This window comes from Pleurodeles waltl, chromosome 4_1 (genome assembly GCF_031143425.1).
Source record: "Pleurodeles waltl isolate 20211129_DDA chromosome 4_1, aPleWal1.hap1.20221129, whole genome shotgun sequence".
NCBI lineage: Eukaryota > Metazoa > Chordata > Amphibia > Caudata > Salamandridae > Pleurodeles > Pleurodeles waltl.
In genome coordinates, this window is record NC_090442.1 from 112,036,233 (window position 1) to 112,057,433 (window position 21,201).

Here is a 21,201-nt window from a genome sequence, read left to right on the forward strand (position 1 = left end):
AGAGGTTGAATGTTACTGGATTGTTACTGCTTGCCATGTAATATTCTTTATACACTGCATCTTCAACAGTTTTGCTACATTGGAACAGCTTTGGGACGATCCTTTTGGAAATGGGGATATTGTTTCAGGTCAGGGTGCATGGATTGAAAAGGCCTGCTGAATTGTTGGTTGTTTTTTTTCTTTTTTTACAACACTTACTCTGCAGTCTGATGGTTTCCTGGCTGTAGGTGTGCGAGAACCACCAGAGATGATGAACTTGTCTGTAAAATACACAGAGTGCTGGTTGTGATGTTGTAAATGATGCAGCTGCTTTTGAAGATGGTGTAGGCTGGTAAGGGGATCCAATGGAGTTTCATCATAATAGCTTAGGAGGTTACAGAGCATAGTGTTCCCACAATCTAGATGCAAGAATACATGGCTCAAGCAACAGTTCGGATGTCACTTTCTGGAAGAAAGACTTTGACTCTCTTTAAAGGAGGAAGCTAGCACTAAGGCTGTCTTTGTTTTTTTTTACAGTGTTTCTTGAGGGTGAGGGTGGTGTCCAACGTGAGTCTAAGTGATCGCTTTCAAAGAAAGAAAGTTGAGGTTTGAATCTGTCAAGGTTTGTTATTTAGATAGGCTTGTAATATTTCTTCCTTGTTGTTCTTCACAAAACAGCAATTCGGTCTTTATTGGTTTGAGATTCAGGTAGGCGCTGGACATCCATGTCTGGATGAGGTGCATGCAGTGGTTGGGGTGTTGGATGTCTGGAGCAGAGAAGACTTTCAGGTAAAGCTGTGTATTGTTGACATATTGATCAATCTTGAGGCTGTTTGTATTACATGCTGCAGCCTCAACCAGTATTCCCACTTTCATACCCTGTTTTTTTAGAAAGCTACCGTTCAAATTTCTCTTCGTTGAGTGTTCACACACTTCTCCCTTGGCTAGTAATCATTCATCCTATTTCCCTAGCAAGTAGATCTCTAGCAACCTCTCTCTGTTCATTCAGTCATGCATGTTTGCCCTGCCTTTCAGCTGGGGAGAGGCACATGTTAGACCTGTGGTGGGGCCGAGCTGTGACCACCTCTACTTGCACATGAAAAGACACTGCTGCAGCTCACGCACAAAGAACGCCACACTAGCCTATTTCGCCTGCAGAATGATGGAGACCAGGGCAGGGAGGCAGGAAATTCCTGATAATTCTGTAGGGGATTTATCCTGACAAGTATTATGGCTGTTGCTTGTGGAGGGTTTCAGTCCTCTCAACTAACAACCTAATTTCTCACAGTACTTCTCCCCGTTCCCTTCAGACAGTCATGCTTCTACATGCCACCTTCATGTCCTCTGGTCGGTTAGCAGTTCTCCCATACCTCTACACCTGGGAGGAGTACTTCTGTACATCCCTTTAGTCAATAGCTCCCTGCCCCGTCAGACAGTAGTACTCTTCCCTGCCCCTATCGGGTCCTCTCTTTGGTAAGCAGTTCTTTCACACATCCTGCTTGACAGTAGTTCTTTCAAATACCTCTTCAAGCAGTGGTACTTGTTCTACTTAAACAGATACCCTTTTAGGGTCTCTCTTTAGTCAACAGTTCTTTCACAACCCACTTGCAGACAGTAGTACTGCAATAATCCCTCCAGTCAGTAGTACTCCTACATGTCCCCTCACCTTCAGACAGCAGTACTCTTTCACACCCTCTTCAAACAGTCATCATGCACAACCCTTTAAGACAGTAGTTCTGACAGATACTTATTTGGGCAGTGGTTCAGACAGATTTGTCAGGCTCACTGGGATACGCCAAAGCTTTTACATTTTTGGGAACAGTCTTCTAAAAGATCTTCCCTCAAATAACACAAAAACCTCAATAAGAAGGAGAAATCTTCTTCTTCGATAAGGAACCAATTCTGCTCTCACAATGTTTTTGTGCGTTAACGCTACTCCTTGGCACCAGCCTCTTCTTAGTCATTGGAGCCAGTTCAAATGCATAAAAATATGTAGTTGGAATTCCTGCAATCATCAGCAGCCTCCACACAGGTTGAGGCCTTCCGAGAAGGCCTTGCTGAGCAGGATGGCTCCCGTACCCTCTGAGCATCTCCCCGAGGGTGAGCCAGCTTCTGAGAGTTTGGCAAATCCACAAACTCGGATCCTGAAGACACCCAACTCTGTGCTTAAACAGGCTCCAGTCTTGGCACAGTTTCTGGTGAAACTAGTGCCCTAAAAAGTGTTGATCCCCCAATCACTGTCTATCATGCTACTCTTGAATTCACCCTTGCCTTTGAAGTCAGTGCGCATTATCCGTGGAGCAAATAAAATAAATCTTTGGGTAATTTTTTTATGACAAACCTTTGGCACATTACATTTTGACCCTAGAGATGTCCACACATGGAGCAATTCGTCTGGTCTGCCCATAGTATGCTGGGTCATAAGCATGGATAACCTCCTTCCCACGCAGAATTGACATTCTGATAGAGATTTTAATTGCAAATTCCTCAACTTTTAAATATTTACCCATACATCAGATTGGATTCGGAACAAACTTCAGCGGAATCCGTCACTGGTAGGTGGCTTAGTGTGGCTCTTCTGCAATGTTGTTCTGCTCAGGAAGAGACATGTGGAATTGTAGAATGGTGCAAAGCAGTCACGCTGATGTCAGTTCCTTTCAGGAGCTACCCCGGCCCTTGTCTCTTTTGAGACTGTTTTTCATTTTTTTTTTTAATTAACAACCCCTCCTCCCTGCAAGGCAAACCATCACCTCCTAAATCTACAGGGTTCAACCTTGCAGGGAGTGTGGATAACAAACAGTCTGTGGCAGGTCCACACATGGATTGCCTGTGGTGCCTTGAGTCTGACCACAACTCCAAGACCTGCAGTGAATGTTCCTTGATGCTTCCTAAGGCCATCCGGGATTGGGAAGCTAAGTTTGTAGCAAAGCATTGCAAGAATCCATTCTGTGACCAGTCAAGGTCCAAAGGAAGTTCCAGGTACCGCTCCGTCTTTCCGGCAGCACATTATTTTTCATGGTACAGGTAAGTCGAAGAAAAAACAGAAAAGCCTTGGCAGGACATGACCCTTTTCAGCCTGTCTCGCTCTCCTGAGAAGGCATGAGGGCCTCCTGGCCTCGCTTCTAAAACTGTTCAGCCTTCAGATCCAATTCAAACTTTTGACATGAGGAAAGTCAAATTTCCAGAGCTGTTGTCAACACCTCAGCAAACCGAAGAATTCTCTGAAGCCATGCTGCATTTCTTTGTGACGTTACTGACTCCATCTGGTGTGCCTCTGGGCCCTAAGGTATTGCGAGGCCTCCCTCCTTGGTGTCTACCTGCAGGTCTGCGCTTGACACTAGTTGGGCCTTTTGGATTTGTATTGAGTTTTGTCCCAGCTTTGGCGCAGGATCCATCTCCAATGCTACACTCAGCAATGCTTGCTCCGTTTACTCTAGAAGATGACGGCCAGCCCATAGCACTGTCCAATGCCAAGGGTTGATTGTGTACCAGTTCTGCGACAACCTGACTTGGCAGTTCAGGTTGGACTGTTCCCTTTGGAGCAGGGTCAAGACAAATTTGCATATAGCTGGGTACAAACTGGGGTGGTATGGTGTGCAAAATAACTATGGACTGGGATGCGGCCTGAATAATCACTAGTAGCTGAGATTAGTTTAAGAATTCCATCCATCACTTTTTGGTATGCTTAGTTTGACGCAGAGTCAGAGCCACTGTTCCGACCTCAACTGAGGCCTTTCATTGTTATAACTGACCCACAGACTACCAGCAACTCCTCTGATTCGGATACATCGAAGGGGCTCATGTCATACTCAAGTTGTTTAGTATGGATTTAGATTATTGTGGTTCTTGCTTGGGACATGTGCCCAGACTGGCTGATGGTGCTAGACCTGCAAGGAGCTTATTTCCACATCCTTGTCCTGCAGGCCCACAGACGCTATCTGTGGTGGGGCAGGAGTATTTCCAGTTCACTGTACTTCCCTTGGCGTCACCAGTGCCACCCAGGTGTTCACAAAACTGATGGCAGTGGTTGCAGCATGTATTCGGAGGCCAGGGTCCCAATCTTCCCCTAGATTTACGATTGGCTGCTAAAGGCTAGCTCGTCCCAGGCAGTCGTCACCAACCTCCAGACTTCGGTGGGCCTCTTAAAATCAATGGGGTTCATTAACAATGTGCCAAAGCCACACCTGACTCCTTGGCAGTCATTTCCTTTCATCTGAGTTATTCTCAACCTGGTACAGTTTCTCACAGACCTCCCGGAGTGGACATCACTGCCATATGGACCTACAGTAAGCAGGGCATGCTTGGAGATTGAATGGTGGGAGTTGACTGCCTTTGACTTTCCTCCTGAGGTTGTTCATGCCATTTTGGCAGCGAACTTCAACCAAGTCTGTATATACCTGCTATTGGGAGACATTTGTGGCCTGATTTGCTACTCAACAGATTTACTTAATGCCATGCTACCCAATGTGGTGGTGTTGTTTGTGTTGCTCCTAGCCCAGCAGGCCTTGCTGTAGGCACTGTTGAAGGGCATTTTTCAGCTCTTTTGGCCTTTTTATGATTGTCGTACCAGCCCTCATCGTTTAAGTCACTGATTGTGATGCATTTATTTTTTCAATGGCTTTCAACATATGTTTGCCATTTCCTTTATTATGCCCCAGTGGGATTTATGCTTGGTTCTTACATTTCTCATGGGTGCTTTGTTCAAAACTTTGCACAGCTATCCACTACGGCTTCTTACCCTTAAGATAGCATCCTTGTCGCCGTAACATTGGTACAGGTGATGAGCGAGCTACAAGTCCTCTCCGCCAAGCCTCTTCACAACACTTTCTACCCAGACAAGTGGTTCTAAGAACTTGAGCCTCCTTTCTTTTGACCATAGTAACTTCTTTTCACCTGGGGTAGACTATTACTCTTGCAACATAATTTGCCCCACCTCACTCCTCCACGGAGGAGGCGAGACTCCTTGACTTCAACGCAAAACAAGCTCCACGCTTCTATATTGGTTGTACTAGAGAATACCAGACAGACACTTGGCTCTTTAGGGAATTGTCCGGAATCAAGAAAGGTTAATCAGCGCAGATGAGGACCATCTCTCACTGAATCATGCAGTGCACTAAGATGTGCTAAGGAGTCTGCTATGCACTAGCCGAGAAGCAGCCTCTGAAAGTCCTATGGGTGTCATTCCACCAGCACCACGGCTGCTGCTACTGTGTTGGCACAGGGGGTGCCTGTCCTGGACATTTGCCAGATGGTGACTTGGGCATCACTTCATACACTCATGAAACACTATTGTCTGGACAGCCAAGTCCATCAAGATAGGCCTGTTTAGTCCTGCAAGACATTTTGACTTGATCCAATTCACAGGCCGATCTCTTAGGGAGTATGGAAGGTGAGGAATCTGTACTTACAAGTCTCTATCAGAAGGGCAAGTTGCTTAACTTCAGTAACGCTATTTCCGGTTGAGTCTCTAGCTGCAGGTTCCTCCATGACCCTCTCATCCTTTTCGTTCTGTGAACTGGACTCTTTTTCTATTAAAAAAGACCCCAATTCAGAGATCTGCACACTGTTCACAAAAAATGTGGAGACTGGGCTTGTATCTGAAGGGGCAGATAGTCCAGAAAGCAACTGAGGTCAGCAGCATGGGCAGCACCTATAAACTGCTCCGCACATCACTTATGGAGTGAAATGATGTTGCCACAGATCTGCACAGCTCCACCTACTGTCGTGCATGAGTACTACTCAAGATTCAGCATCCAGTCTGACACCAGTGGGAATATTTAAAAGGTTAGATATTATCTCTAGCAGAAAGAGCGTTACTGAAGGTAAGTAACTTTTTCTGCTTGTTTCACCCTCAACTTAGAAAAATGCAAATGGCCTAGCTGCATCTCCAGGGGGGACATTCCTTACTCCTCTGGTTCTCCTTCAGCTGCTGAAACTAAATAGAACATTTTAACAAATCTTGTGCCTTCTGTCACAGTCTCAGAGTGTCTTCTACATGTAAATGAGGCTGTTTTTGAGCTTCTTCTAGCTGCTAAAGAGAAATCATTCTTGGGGCCTGTCAGTCCACTGACAAATTGCTATAGGCCTGCACCTGGCTGCTTGAAATCCTTGTCCTCCTGGATGTGCTCTCCGTCACACACTTCGTTTGTGGAGCCAGAAGCTCATTCCTTGCTGAACAAAGGGGTCGTAGTGGTGGTGCCAGTGGAGGAAAGGGGCACACAGTTTTGGTCCCCAGGACATATGGAGGTCTGAGAACCACTCTGAACCTTTGTAACTTGAACAGTTTCATTAGAAAGGCAGATTTAAGTTGCTTTTCCTCAGCAATGTTTTGCTGATCCTCAGTGTACGAGATTCACTGGTGTCCATGGATCTCCAGGCTGCCTACTTTTTACTCTTGACCGTACCTGGTCACAGATGCTACCTGCAGTTTACCTTGCGAGACTCAGCACTATCAGTCTGCAGTTCTGGTAATGGCTGTGTTGGTGGCCTCACTAGAGGGGCAAGGAATCCATTTATTCTCATACTTGAATGACTGGCTGGAGAAAGCAGGGACTACTTTGTTGGTCATGGAACATCTTCAGCACACCACGACTCCTCTTCACAATTTGGGTTTCATGATCAACTCCCAGAAATCCTATCTCTGCCCCACACAGAGGCTGACATTCATAGAAACCTTGCCAGACATGACCTTTTCCTCCCCTTCAGATGATTGCAGATATTCTGGATATGATTATGATATTACTGGTTCAAACGCTGTTTCTAGGTCTGCAAGTATTACACCTATTAGGTCTGATGACCTGATGCTATCTATTGGTGACACATATGCCAGGTGGTAAGTGAGAGCCCTTTATTAGTTTCCTAAGGAGGCATCCAGGGAACCATTTGACTCTGTGTAGATTTTCGTTTTGGTCATTCCTGGATGTGCAATGGTGGAAATGCCTCTCCAATATGTTGGTGTGTTGTCCCTTCTGACCTTTGCAGTTGTCTGCTGTAGTCAGACATGTCATGGGTGGGCTTGGGTGCTCATCTGAATGAAATGTGGTTTGGTTTGCCTTGGAGCAGTGTCTGGGCTAATGCATGAGGCTATTTGGTGTCCCTGTTGGCCTTCATTTGTCTACCTGACAAATTTTTTAAATCACCACTAGCTACACATTTTCTGAAAGGTGTATCCTAATTGTGTAATTTCATTCCATTTACTGTTACTCAATGGGATGTGAATCCTGTGTTAACTTTCCTAATGGCATCTCCATACGACCTGATGTACAGGCGCCTGTTTCAACATCAAACTTGAAACACTGTTGTCCTAGTGGTAGTGACTTTGACCTGTAGAGTTGATAAGTTCCAAGGCCCTGTAAATCTTACCAGCATCTATGGTGTTTTACCTTGATAATTTGTTTCTTTGGCCCTTCCCATCTTTCCTAACGAAAACAGCATCTTCCTTTCACATGGACAAGTCCATCACATTTCCAACCTACCTTTCTCTACTAAAAGAGGAGGCATGGCTACATAAATGTATGATGGAACAACCCATACGAGAACCAAGCATGCCTTAACAACGCGGTTGGAACAACGACCGCGTTGTTTCCATGCATGCCTTTACCACAATGTTTTGTTGTAAAGCATGCCTAGTTCTATCCTTCTACCCCCCAACTGCCCTAAGGCCCAAAAGTACCCCACCCCTAATACTTAAACTACCCCGACTCCCCACCCGCCCTAGAAACAAAGTACCCCAACATCCCCACCTACCCTAAGGCCCAAAAGCACCCCACCCCTAATACTTAAACTAGCCCGACCCCCCCCACCGCCCTAAAAACAAAGCTGGTCCAACCCCCTGCCCTAAAAACAAAGCTAGCCCAAACCCCCCACCCTCCATAAAAACAAATCTTCACTGACCCCCCAACCCCACCCCTAAAAACAAAACTAACCCAGCCCCCCACCCCTAAAAACAGAACTAGCCTGATGCCCCCACCCACCCTAAGCCCTAAAACCTTCCCTGACCCCCGTAACCCATCCTAAAAAAAACGACCCGCCACCCCACCCCTAAAACAAAGCTAACCGGACCAGCCCACCACCTCCCCTAAAAACAAAACTACCCTGACCCCCCCACCCCTCACCTAAAAACAAAACGACTCAGACACCCCCGCCCCTAAAAACTGAACGACCCCAAGACCCCCTCACCCTCCCTAAAAACAACCGACCTCCCCCCCAAAAAAACTACCCTGACCATCCCACCCCCGCCCGTTAAAAAATAAAAAAAAATAAAAAAAAGCCTACCCCCACCCCAATCCCTTTAATCCACCCCACCACTAAAAACTATCCCCCAAACCTGCCCTGACCTGACCGTGCCCTATCCCGATCCACCCGAAAAAATTAAAGAAATCCCCCACCCCGCCCCTAAAAAAAACAAAAGCCCAACCCCCATCCCTATGCAACCCCCCTACCCTAAGCCCTACCCTTTAAAAAAAGCACAAACACCCCCACCCATCCCTAAAAAATAAGTAAATAGCCAAACCAAGCCCTTTATCCACCCCCACCCCTAAAAACTACCCCCCAGCCCTGCCTCAGCTTCTCTTACCTGACCGCGTCCTCTCCTGATCCACTCTGCCTTTTTCTCTGCCTTAACAATGCATATGCGTTGTTCAGCACATATGCGGTTAAGGCAGAGAAAAAGCCATGCGTTGTTCTGGCAAGCACGGTTACGCTTGTGTGGGAAACGTCTGGGTTGTTCCCAACATGTTGTTCAGGACGTTTCCCTGTTGGCTACATAGTTAGAACATTGAGTGTCTTATTAGATTGACTGCAACAGGACAGGCGGATAATCAGCTCTTTTGTGTGCTTAGCTGGATCCATGATTAAAATCTTCTGTGCCTTAGTCAAGAAGATCCTGCCAGCTGCCATGCGTGCCCATTCACTAGAGGCGGTCCACTGGTTGATATGTAGCACACAGCCAACATTCCTCCTTTCAGCACTCCTACACCATCCCTCTCCACGAGTTCAGCTTTTCTGCATCATACACACTGCCAGTACCCCCCCCACACCAGATGGGATTGTCCTGGACTCTTCTGACTTGAAACGTTCTTTGTTCTAGGGACACTGAGGATCCTGAGCGTCCTTTCTCTCGTTACATGGATGTAATCAGTGAACATATCAACCAAGTGAATCTCATCCGTGCTAGAGTCTCCCGCATTGTAAGTGTTTGCCTAATGTTCCTGCTCTCAGCCTTGTTCTCCCATCTCCTTCATCCTCCTCATGATGCTTTTCCTGATGTCCTAGCTCTCCGCCTGGTGCTTCTCCTTCCTCTCCTCTTGACTCCCGTCCTCACTATCTCACCACCTTGTACCTCACTAGTTGATACCATGAAGCTGGGTAATAATATTGCCTGCTGTTTTCAGTAAATGGAGTCTGCAAAGCAGCTTTTAAGTGATGCTCGAATATGTTACTATTGTCAATATTCAACAAATGTAAAATTACTTTCTGAGGTTTTTTGTGCATACACCATCAGACCAAATAACAATACAAAATGTTTCCTTTAGTTTGCTATTACTTGAGCGATACTGAAAGTTGAACAGATTTTGGCTGACATATTTAGGCGCTCTATAACTTATTGAAAAGTTATATGCGTAGGGTTGAAGGTAACGCTATTATTGGCAAGTAATGTCCACCAGTAGTGGATTTATTTTTTTAGATGGCCTTGTACCTGGTAATTGCCATACATCAGTTTCTTTTTGTTGGATGTGTCTGTTTGGTACCCTTAGCAAAGGATATAGTGGTACTTTCTGTTTTTTCAGCTGCCTCGAGATGGTTCTGATTCTCAGCCAGCTGAAAGTGTAATTACTAGGGGTGTGCGAAATTCGCTGATTTTCGTTTAATTGAATGAAATAGTGGGAAAATTACCCGTAATTATGTGAAATATTTACTTTTGCATTCAGCTCTATATTTTAGCACCCAGTGTGTCCTTGTGTTAGTTTTAGACGTAAGGCTATATTTTATGCTTAAAAAGGCACAAAAAACACAAGTGCCGCAAGCAGCAGCCACTCAATTTCAGGTTGTTTGCGTTCCAGTTCTCCTCTGCTATGATTTTACTGTAATATGGTGTCAATTTTGTTTTGTTCTTTTTAAGAGACATTTTTTAATTGTGCTAGACCTAGTACCAGCACGTTGTGCGCACACACTTAGGCAGCATGCATTTGTGTGAATTTGATATTTATTTATGTCTTTCACCAAAGGAAACTTTCCTCAGCTCCACTTAGTATTCCTTGTTTATTCGGAAGTAAAGTCTATCTTGGTGCCAATAGTTTCTTTCATTTATTTTATAATGTTTTTTATGGAATTTGTGTTAAGTTGAAGCCCAGCCTGAAAGAAAGCAACTCCATTTTCTTGAATTGTTTTCAGATTTAATAATTGTTAGAAATGGGGTCTTTGGTTGGCAGTCAGGTTGCCCCCTGTCCAAGCAAGGACCCTCACTCTATTTGTGGCAAAGGAGAAACACACCCAGTTAGCCCCCATTCGCCCCTGTGGTAACTTGGCACTAGCAGAAAGGCTTAACCTAGAGGCAATGTGTAAAGTATTTGTACCAACACACACAGTAAAACCACTACAAAATGACTCACCACCAGGTTATAACAATAGCCAATATTTGAGCACAATAAGACAAAAACGACAAAAATCCAACAAACACAAGCAAAGTTATGACATTTTAAAACATTAAACTCCAGTATAGCACTTAGAAACACAAATGCTTCAAATTAGTGTCATTCCCAATAATTGGATGCTAATGATGCTGGTCACAAAGTCACACGCACCCCCAGGTACCGTACCTTGTGAAAATGAAGAAACAAGCCGGTGCACGGAGTCAGGGATTGCGGCGTTGCTGAATCCAGTGCAGCGTCAGTTCCGGTGCTGTGGACCAAAGGAACAGAGGCGTCACAAAGAGACGTCTGGTCCTTGCTGTGGAGTGGTGGAGGTGAGGTGGCATCGGTGCAAAGCGTTGGATCCACGCAGTTATGGTGGAGTCGCTATAAGCGTGCACGGCTTGTTGCAGCGAAGTTGGGTGTCACGGACATCCGTGACACAGCACTTCAGGACTCACTAAGTTGTGGACTTCGGGGCTGCTGCAGTGTCAGGCCTGCAGAGTCATCGCACTGCAGCGAGGACTACAGCTTCAGTTGCAGGCGGCATTGCGGGATCCGGCAGCAACTTCAGTCCAGGGTCGTCCGAAGTCGGTGCACTTGGTTCTTCTTGGATTTCCACCAGCTTCTCCTTTCAAGGGCCCATGGACTCAATTAGGTAGTAGTTAGCAGGGCAGGAGTCTCGGCAAAGTCCAGGTGCTGGCAGAGGAAGTCTTTGATGGACCTGACACTTCAGAACGGGGGCAAGCTGAGCCCAAGCCCTTTGAGATACCTCTCAAACAGGAATATACCACAAAGTCCAGTCTTTATCCCCTTTCTCGGCCAGAAGCAGCAACTGCAGGCTAGCCCAACAAAGCACAGTCACAGGCAGGAGCACTTCTCCTTCAGCTCTTCTCCTCGCAGAGGTTCCTCTTGAATCCTTGATGTGATCTAAAGTCTGGGGGTTTGGGTCCAATACTTATACCCCTTTCTGCCTTTGAAGTTGCCCAACTTCAAAGAAAAGTCTCTGTTTACAGGATCCTGCCTTGCCCAGACCTGGCTCCAGACACACACCAGGGGGTTGTGTGGGGGCAGGCACTGCCCTTTCAAGTGTAAGTAACCACTCCTCCCTAGCCCAGATGGCCCATCAGGATATGAAGTTACACCCCAGCACCCTTTGTGTCACTGTCTAGTGGAGATGCACAAACAGCCCAACTGTCAGACTGACCCAGACAAGGAATCCACAAACAGGCAGAGTCACAGAATGGTTGAAGCAAGAAAATGCCTTATTTTTAAAAGTGGCATTTTCAATCTAACAATCTAATAACCATCTTCACTAAAAGATGTATCTGATAGAGACTTCTAGTTGCAGATTCCTTACCTTAGAATTTCCCCCAGGCGTCAGACTGGATCCGGAGATTTTTCTTCGAGCAATTACCCTTGCGCGTCAGTAGGTGGCGTCGGTCGACTCCGCGGGCCTCGTTGGCGTCAGGAGTAGTACATAGACACTGGCTCAGCGCAGTGACGTCAGTTCTTTTCTTTCCGTGCCACGTGCTGATCTGTAGAGATCTACCTTGGTCTCTTTTTGACCGATTTTGACCGTTTTGTTGAGTTTTCTATTGAGTTTTTGATGCATCGAGGATGTCCCCAAAGACCGGGTTCAAGCCGTGCAAGGACTGTCACCGCATGATGTCGGTGACTGATCTGCATCAGGTTTGTCTGTGGTGTCTAGAGCGCGACCACGAACTGAAGTCATGCTTCGAGTGTCAGGCCATGCATGCGAAGGCCTTGAGGTAGCGGTCCCTCAAGCTCATGGCGGCCTGGCGCTCGTCTCTGCGTAGGTCTCGCTCTCGCACAAGAAGAAGGTCTCGAGACCGTTCGCAGAGGCATCACCACTCATCTTCCTCAAAATCTTTGGGTGTAGGTAAGAAGAACAAGAAGTCGAAGCAGTCTCATCGCACTTCGACTTTGCCCCGTCGCTTGGCTAACATGACGCAGGAGGAGCATTGACGCTCAAGGCCTCTGCCTCGGAGCCTGCTTCTGGGTCCGCTCCGTGCTTCCCCGAGTTTCCAGGAGTCGGAGCGACCCCCACCCAGCTTTAAGGAATTCTGTGAGGTCATGCGCCTCATCTTTGGGTGGACCGACCCCGATACTGCATCTTCGGGCCCAAGGGATTCGGTTAAGGGACCTTCAGGTTCTGGGCCGGCGACTTCGGCTCCGGTGACCGAGGTCCCTTCCGGATCCGCACCGGCACTGGTCGCACAACTGAGACCTTCCCCGGCGCCAGGTTGATTGTTGATGCTCCCGACATTGGTAGTGCCCACTATCAACGTCAACCTGATCCTTATCCCTGAGGACTCAGAGTGGGAGCGACGTCAAGTCCGACGCCGCCTCTATCTTCGATGGGGCCTACTCACCCCAGGTCGGATTTGGACCCTTTTTCCTATGGGTACGAATTCGGGGAAGGATTGGAGGTGTCCCTGGACCCTTATGAGTACCAGGATGACCCATTTTGAATTGGGCACAGGAATTGGGCGACGCCAGTTGACTGGACACTTCTCCAGACGCTAGCATGCTGTCTCCTCCTAACGTGGCTACGGCGAAGGGAGCAAGTTATGGTATGGTGGGCTACCTACTGTAGAGTTCAGGTCCAACCTCCTGATGGAGGAGCTTCAGCCAGGGGGTTCCACTTCTAAGCCCCTTTTCCCTTTCAGTGAAGCCCTCACCGATGTCCTTTTGGGTACTTGGTCCAAACCCAAAACAGAAACTCCTGTGAATAGGACTATTGCACGCCGCCATCAGTCCATTGTGAATGGCCCTAAATTCCTGTACCAACACCCCACGCCTGAGAGTCTTATCATCCAGGCTTCCTTTTCCTCACGCGCATTCCCTTCCGCACCCCCGGATAGGGAATCAGAAAGGCTGGAACAATTTGGGAAGAATTTGTTTTCTTCCTCCAGTCTTGCGCTGCCGTCTGTGAACACTGCATGCCTTTTGGGCAGCTATACCCACTCTCTTAGAGGAGGCCCATGCCATTGTCTCCCAAGCTGTCAACGATGGGAGAGATGAGTCGAAGTTCACGATCCGATGTGGGCTGCACACGACCGACTCTCTGGGCAGATCAGTTGCTACGACAGTGGTCTTGAAACGCCACGCCTAGTTGCATACTTCTGGTTTTTCTGGGGCTGTCCCACAGTCTCTTTTTTCATTAATATCTGTGAGGAGTGCTTACACTTTGTACCATGGAGGGATTTAACCTGTGATGCCATAGAGCCATGAACATCGCCTATATACATTTTGGTTCGGTTCTTAAGCGTCTACGGCGCCTATATGAAGTTAACTCCTAAAGAATCTAGACTGTCTCGCCTAGAATAATATGTTCGGGCGTACACCCGACATCATCCAAGGTTAGAGCTTGTCTATACTAACAGTACCGCTTCCTCCGTCCTGATGAGGCCAGGAATTAAAGGGCTGAAATGCGTTGGCTAACAACTGGAGGAGTGTGATGAACCCATAAATTTAAAGACTATGATATATGATTATACTGCATTTAAGTAGACTTGAGTAATTTTCCATCACAGACTGTATTAATCATCACTACCTCAAATGGAGGACTGCTTTGAAAAAGTCATTTGGCAGCTCATAAAAGTGAATTCATTTGGAAGCTTTTAGTGCTAATTTGCTTGCACTTAGTACCTGTTTGTATAGGTCCAAGATATTCTTGATATCCAAGATATTCAGGCTATGATTCTGATCTTTCAGCCTCTCTCTTGGTTTTCGGTGAGACTGTATCTGAGGCTGCTGGGCCTCATGGCCTCCTGCATCCTGGTAGTGACCCATGCCAGATGGCATATGCGGGCTCTGGAGTGGGACTTGAAGTTTCAGTGGGCGAAGCATCAGGGCAATCTCTCCGACATGGTCCAGATCTCGGAGGGGACTGCGAAAGACCTGCAGTGATGGCTTTGAATCCGCATTGGGTCCATGGCAGATCCCTCTCCCTTCCCCAGCCAGATCTATCTATAGTGACAGGTGCGTCGCTTTTGGGTTGGGGAGGCCATATGGGAGATCAGAGGCCTATATAGAAAAATATTATTTTCTTAATTTATTTTAGAACCACAGGATTCAAATTGCAGGTAAGTACATAAATTGTAGGGTACTTTACAAGGTACTTTGCATAGGTAAATATAGAACTTTGAATCAAAACAGTAATGTACACAGTTTAGCATAAAATGGCAATAAGCTATTTTAAAAGTGGACACAGTGCAAAATTCAACAGTTCCTGGGGAAGGTAAGTATAAAGTTAGTTTGTCAGGTAAGTAAAGCACTTACAAGTTCAGTCTCAGGAGCATAGGCAGCCCACCGTTGGGGGTTGAAGTCAACACCCAGCATCAGCAACACAGGGCCGGTCAGGTGCAGAGATCAGAGGGGCCCAAATAACATAGGCGTCTATAAAGACTAGGGGTGCTCCCGTTCCAGTCTACTAGCAGGTAAGTACCTGTGTCCTTGGGAAGCAGACCAGGGGGGTTTTGTACAGCACTGGGGGGTCCCAAGTAGGCACACACAATACACCCTCAGCGGCACAGGGGCGGCCAGGTGCAGAGTGCAAACAAGGCGTCGAGTTTTGTATAGAAATAAATGTAGGGACCCTGGGGTCACTCTGATGATGCATGCAGGGCACAGGGGGGCTTTTCGGGCCAGCCACCAACTGGGCCAAACGTGAGGGCTGCCTGCTGATCACTGCTGCACCTGTGGTCGGTTCTTCACGGGCCTGGGGGGCTGCGGGAGCAGTGCTGTTTCCAGGCGTCGGGTTTCTTTGTTACCGGGCAGTCGCGGTTGAGGGCATCCCCTGAATTCCCTCTGCAGGAGTTGTCGTGGGGGTGCAGGGAGGTCAGTTCAGGGTGGACACGTTGTCGGGGTCACCTGGGGGGTCCTCTATGCAGCGTTGGTTTCTCTGGACATGGGCCAGGGGCGTCGGGTGCAAAGTGGTGGGTACTCACGCTTCCGGAATGAGGTGAGAGTCCCTTTAAAGATGGTTTCTTCTTGTTGCTTTAGACAGGGCCACTGTCCACGGGAGTTTCTTGGTCCTTTGGAGTTGCAGGGCAGTCCTCTGAGTTGGCAGAGGTTGCTGGGCCCGCAGGATGCGTCACTGTTGCAGGTTCTTTGAATCAGGAGATAGGCTGGTAGGGCTGGGGCCAAATCAGTTGTCGTCTCCTTCTTCTGTGCGGGGTTTTCAGGTCAGCAGTCCTTCTTCTTATTAGGTCATCAGGAATCTGATTTCCTGGGTTCAGGGTCACCCCTAAATACTGAATTTAGGGGTGTGTTAGGGCTGGAGGTCAATAGCCAATGGCTACTGTCCCTGAGGTTGGCTACACCCTCCTTGTGCCTCCTCCCTTTAGGGAGGGGGGCACATCCCTAATCTTATTGGGCTAAATCCTCCATGCCAAGATGGAGGAGTTTCCAAGGAAGGGATCACCTCAGCTCTGGACATCTTAGGGGTGGTCCTGGCTGGGAGGGTGACTCCTCCTTGTTTTTCTCATTATCTCCCCCTGGACTTGCTGCCAAAAGTGGGGGCTTGTCTGGGGGGTGGGGGGGGGGGTAAAGGGCGGTCATCTCCACTACTTGGAGTGCCCATTTCTAAGATGCCCCCTGTGTGCATTTTTCAGTAAATCCCATATTGGCATCAGTGTGGGTTTATTGTGCTGAGAAGTTTAATACCAAACTTCCCAGTATTCAGTATAGCCATTATGATGCTGTGGAGTTCGTTTTGACAAGCTCCTAGACCATATACTCAGTATGGCTACCCTGCACTTATAATGTCTAAGGTTTTGCTTAGACACTGTAGGGGCATAGTGCTCATGCAGCTATGCCCTCACCTGTGGTATAGTGCATCCTGCCTTAGGGCTGTAAGGCCTGCTAGAGGGGTGACTTACCTATACCACAGGTAGTGGTTCGTAGGCATGGCACCCTGAGGGGAGTGCCATGTTGACTTAGTCTTTTTCTCCCCACCAGCACACACAAGCTGTGAGGCAGTGTGCATGTGCTGAGTGAGGGTCCCCAGGATGGTATAATACGTGCTGCAGCCCTTAGAGACCTTCCCTGGCCACAGGGCCCTTCGTACCAGGGGTACCTTTTACAAGGGACTTAACTGTGGGCCAAGGCTGTGCCAGTTGTGGAGACAAAGGTACAGTTTAGGGAAAGAACACTGGTGCTGGGCCCTGGTTAGCAGGGTCCCAGCACACTTCCAGTCAAAGCTAGCATCAACAAAAGGCAAAAAGTTAGAGGATAACCATGCCAGTGGCGTTTTCCTACACATGGCACCTACGTCGTCCTCCCATGCTACCCTCAACCGCTCATTTGGATTAGTGGCGTTGTTGGACAGTTACCTATAGATTGTCAAGATTGCCTGCTCTGGCAGCGGCTCTCTTTGATTTTCTCCCCCCATTTGTATGTGGTCACGTAGCGTGTGACGCAGTCGCAAGTATCTATATCTTTCCGTGTCTTGTAAGGCAAACTCAGTCCGTAGGTCCTGAAAGGGTATCATTGCATTATTCCACCACACGTCTCCCAGGTGCTCCATTCCAATCAAGGGTCAACTAGAGAACCCCTTCTTCACACTCACTTCCTTCAGGTAGTCACCGGTCCAGAGTGGGGCGCGTACAGACAACACCCCCCTCTCCCCCAGGTAGTGATTTGCATCTCCATGCTCGCACTACAGTCAGGGTGTGAGTCGGTAACTCCAGGGCCCCCCGCTGGTTGTACAGGACTGTCTCATAGGCCGAGGTGCCCATCGCTGCCCTAAACACCCTATAGGCTGGCTCCGCGGATCCTGGGTAGGCCCACTCATTGATCACCGCCAGCTGGGTTGTCCCAGTAGTACAGCCAGGCATTTGGAATGGCCAGCCCTCCCTCATAAAGCCCCCTCTGAAGCTCAGCGCTATTCAGGGCTGTTAGGCCTGATAGCCTTAGGGTGGTCACCCCTAACTTTTTGCCTGCCTACCTCCACTTTTTGGACACTGTTTTTGATGGTTTTTAGACTCTGCGTACTTTACCACTGCTAACCAGTGCTAAAGTGCATATGCTCTCTCCCTTTAAACATGGTAACCTTGGATCACACCAAATTGGACTATTTGATTTACTTATAAGTCCCTAGTAGAGTGCACTATATGTGCCCAGGGCCTGTAGATTAAATGCTACTAGTGGGCCTGCAGCACTGGTTGTGCCACCCACTTTAGTAGCCCCTTTACTTAGTCTCAGGCCTGCCATTGCAAGGCCTGTGTGTGCAGTTTCACTGTCACTTCGACTTAGGATTTGGAAGTACTTGCCAAGCCTAAAACTCCCCTTTTTCTACACATAAGTCACCCCTAATGTGTGCCCTAGGTAACCCCTAGAGCAGGGTGTTGTGTGGGTAAAAGGCAGGACATGTACCTGTGTAGTTATATGTCCTGGTAGTCTAAATTTGTTTTTGCACTACTTTGAGGCCTGCTCCCTTCATAGGCTAAGATTGCGGCTGCCCTCCTACAGTATTGAAGTGGTAGCTGCTGATCTGAAAGGAGTAGGAAGGTCATATTTAGTATGGCCAGAATGGTAATACAAAATCCTGCTGACTGGTGAAGTTGGATTTAATATTACTATTTTAGAAATGCCACTTTTAGAAAGTGAGCATTTCACTGCACTTAAATCTTTCTGTGCCTTACAATCCACGTCTGGCTGGGTTTAGTTGACAGCTCCTTGTCCATTCATTCTGACACACCCCAAACACAGGATACTCAGCCTCACTTGCATGCATCTGCATTTTAAATGGGTCTTCCTGGGCTGGGAGGGTGGAGGGCCTGCTCTCACACAAAGGACTGCCACACCCCCTACTGGGACCCTGGCAGACAGGATTGGATAGAGCTTGCCTCCTGTTCCCTGAAGTCTCAGGACCAAAAAGACCTCTCTCTTGCAACTGGACTCCTTATGCGGTGAAAAATTCGACGCACAGCTTGTTCCGCAGTGAAAAATTCACCACACGCCAAACCGGAACGACATCGCTCGACTTCGGAAGGAAAAGATTGTCGCGGCGCCTGCGGTGTGACAGGAACTTCGACGCATGGCCCACCTGGACAATGCGCCCGACTCCCAGAGGGAAAATCGACTCCGTAAGGGAGAAATTTCCCGGCATCGCCCACCAGAACGACACATAGCCGGTCAACAGGCCCAGGATTCCACGCACAGACCCCGGGGAGTCTGAAAACCCTGCAACACAAAGTGATGACCTGTCTGCGCGCCGGAGATCGATGCAACACCTTCCCCGCGTGGAAAATAACGACGCAAGTCCGTGTGTGAAGGGGCGAAACCGACGCACACACCATTTTCCACGCATCTCCTCCTCTGCGGCCCTTTGCTGAGATTTATCACTCCAACCAGGTACTTTGTGCTTGAAAGAGACTTTGTTTACTTTTAAAAAGACTTAAGACACTTTATATTACTTTCCAGTGATATCTTTACATTTTCTTATTGCATCTTTTATCGTTTTGACCTTCAATTATCCAGATAAATATTATATATTTTTCTAAACAGTGTGTGGTGTATTTTTTTGGTGCTATATAGTTTTATTGTATGATTTATTGCACAAATACTTTACACATTGCCTTCTAAGTTAAGCCGGACTGCTCAGTGCCAAGCTACCAGAGGGTGGGCACAGGATAATTTGGATTGTGTGTGACTTACCCTGACTAGAGTGAGGGTCCTTGCTTGGACAGGGGTTAACCTGACTGCCAACCAAAGACCCCCTTTCTAAGAAGGGTGATCTCCCCCCTTCACCCATAACAGGGATCTAAGGGTCCCGTCAATTTTCTGAAAGACCCCTTTGGGAATTGCCACCGGGATTTTCTGAAACAGGTATTGTAGCCGAGGGAGTGAATATGTTTAAAGCAACTTCCTAGAACTAAGGTGGATTCAAACAAGTTTGATTGTGATTCCGTAGATTTCAAGATTGCGTCGAGATTGAGTGAGAGTGCATGACAGCTAAATCTAAAAAAACAAAAAAAAAATGTTTAAAACCACACTGACTAATTCCCTTCTCTTTTGTAGCATGGCGAGTTTCATCTGGCAATGAAAGTTGAGGAAATGTTATGTTGGTTTGATATTTAGTTTACCATGAAACAGACCAGTGGTTCCCAACCTTTTGAGTTATGTGGACACCAACTTTATAATTTCTGGAACCCAGGGACCCCCAATGAGTGACTATTGTAATTCAGGGACCTAACCTCCCCACCCACCTTAGTCATTAATGGAAGCCTAGGATCCCCACCACCACCACCCCCCTTTAGTCATTAATGGAAGCCGGGGACTCCAGCCTAAATATTGTTGATGATCTGAACCGCAAAACAATACACATAAAATACAGAAACAAGCATTCATCAAACACATACTCAAATGATAAGGCATTGTAATTTATTTGTAAACAAATATACATTAAAAAAAACAATTTAATTTTAATAGGAAAGTTAAAGCTTTTGTAAATTCAATTGAAGCCACACACATTCTGTTTTATGCACCAGCAAACCGGAGGATACTAATTTAATTTTTAGCCTCCAATTTCATATTCCTTGCCATTTACAGTACGCTTAAAAATGTTCTATTCTACATTTAGCCACTTCATATACACTTTATTAATCTTTTAATATTATTCAATTTTCTAAGCAGTTGCAGGGGCCCTCGGACCACAGGTTGGGAACCACTGATGATAGTTACTGTAATCCAATTGTGACAAAATGACTGATTGAAAGACTAGTATACAAAGGTTCCGTGAATGGAAGAAAGATATGTTTTGAACATTTTTAACTAGAAAAAAAAGCTTAACATTATTGCCAGGTGAGCAAAGCAAAAGCGGTTTGTATAACCAAACCCCAAAACTGTTGACGTTTCTGGAGCTGGGAAAATACCTAACTTAGCACTCCACCAGCAGTCAGAACAAATTTGATGTGTATATCTCAGGGCAACAACTGCTGCTCTTTTGCTAATCATAGAGGCCACCCCCATATGCAATCGTTAAGCGTTCTTGTAATAACAAACTAAAGGATCATTCAGGCGAATTATCAATTGAGTTTCATCTATTGAAGTAATGAATGGATCTTATGAAACTAGCCTTGGGGCAACACAGATATTTAACAAAGTAAGGCTCAAAGAGGAACCTTGTGAAACCACTTGCTTTATGAACTTTTATGTCAAGTAACCGGTGGTGATTTTATTTGCCTGAGTTCTATCATGTACAGAAAACCTTAGTGAGATAATCGTTGAGCCATGGATACCAATCTCATTTAAACAAAACAGCAAAATCGCCTCCATTGAGGTTTAGAGGTCGAGAAGGGTAAGAACCGTATTGCTGCTATCATTTAGTATCCAGTGCAGTTTACTAACCACCCACATCAGGACTAACTACAAATAAAATGTGTGAAAACCTAAACCTGACTGAATAGGATCTTAACCGAGAGACTCTCAGAAAGAAGGGGTTGTGCACATACCATGTTTCTCCAGGTCTCTAATAGGTTTTGGGAAGAAGAGAAATAGAATGATATTTGCTTTGTCAGACATGCTCACTAGTTGGTCTTCTTTTTTAATAGAGTGAGACAGA

The 21,201-nt window shown here is 46.9% G+C and overlaps 1 protein-coding gene across 2 annotated transcripts in view; it reads left to right on the top strand.

Moving 5' to 3' along the window:
• PNLDC1 (PARN like ribonuclease domain containing exonuclease 1) overlaps positions 1–21,201 on the top strand; it is a 258,698-nt gene that overhangs the window by 184,962 nt on the left and 52,535 nt on the right. For both annotated transcript variants that reach the window (XM_069227860.1, XM_069227862.1), the window contains exon 16: positions 9,068–9,167. In XM_069227860.1, coding sequence (XP_069083961.1) covers positions 9,068–9,167 — 100 coding nt within the window. The remainder of the gene's footprint in view (positions 1–9,067; positions 9,168–21,201) is intronic.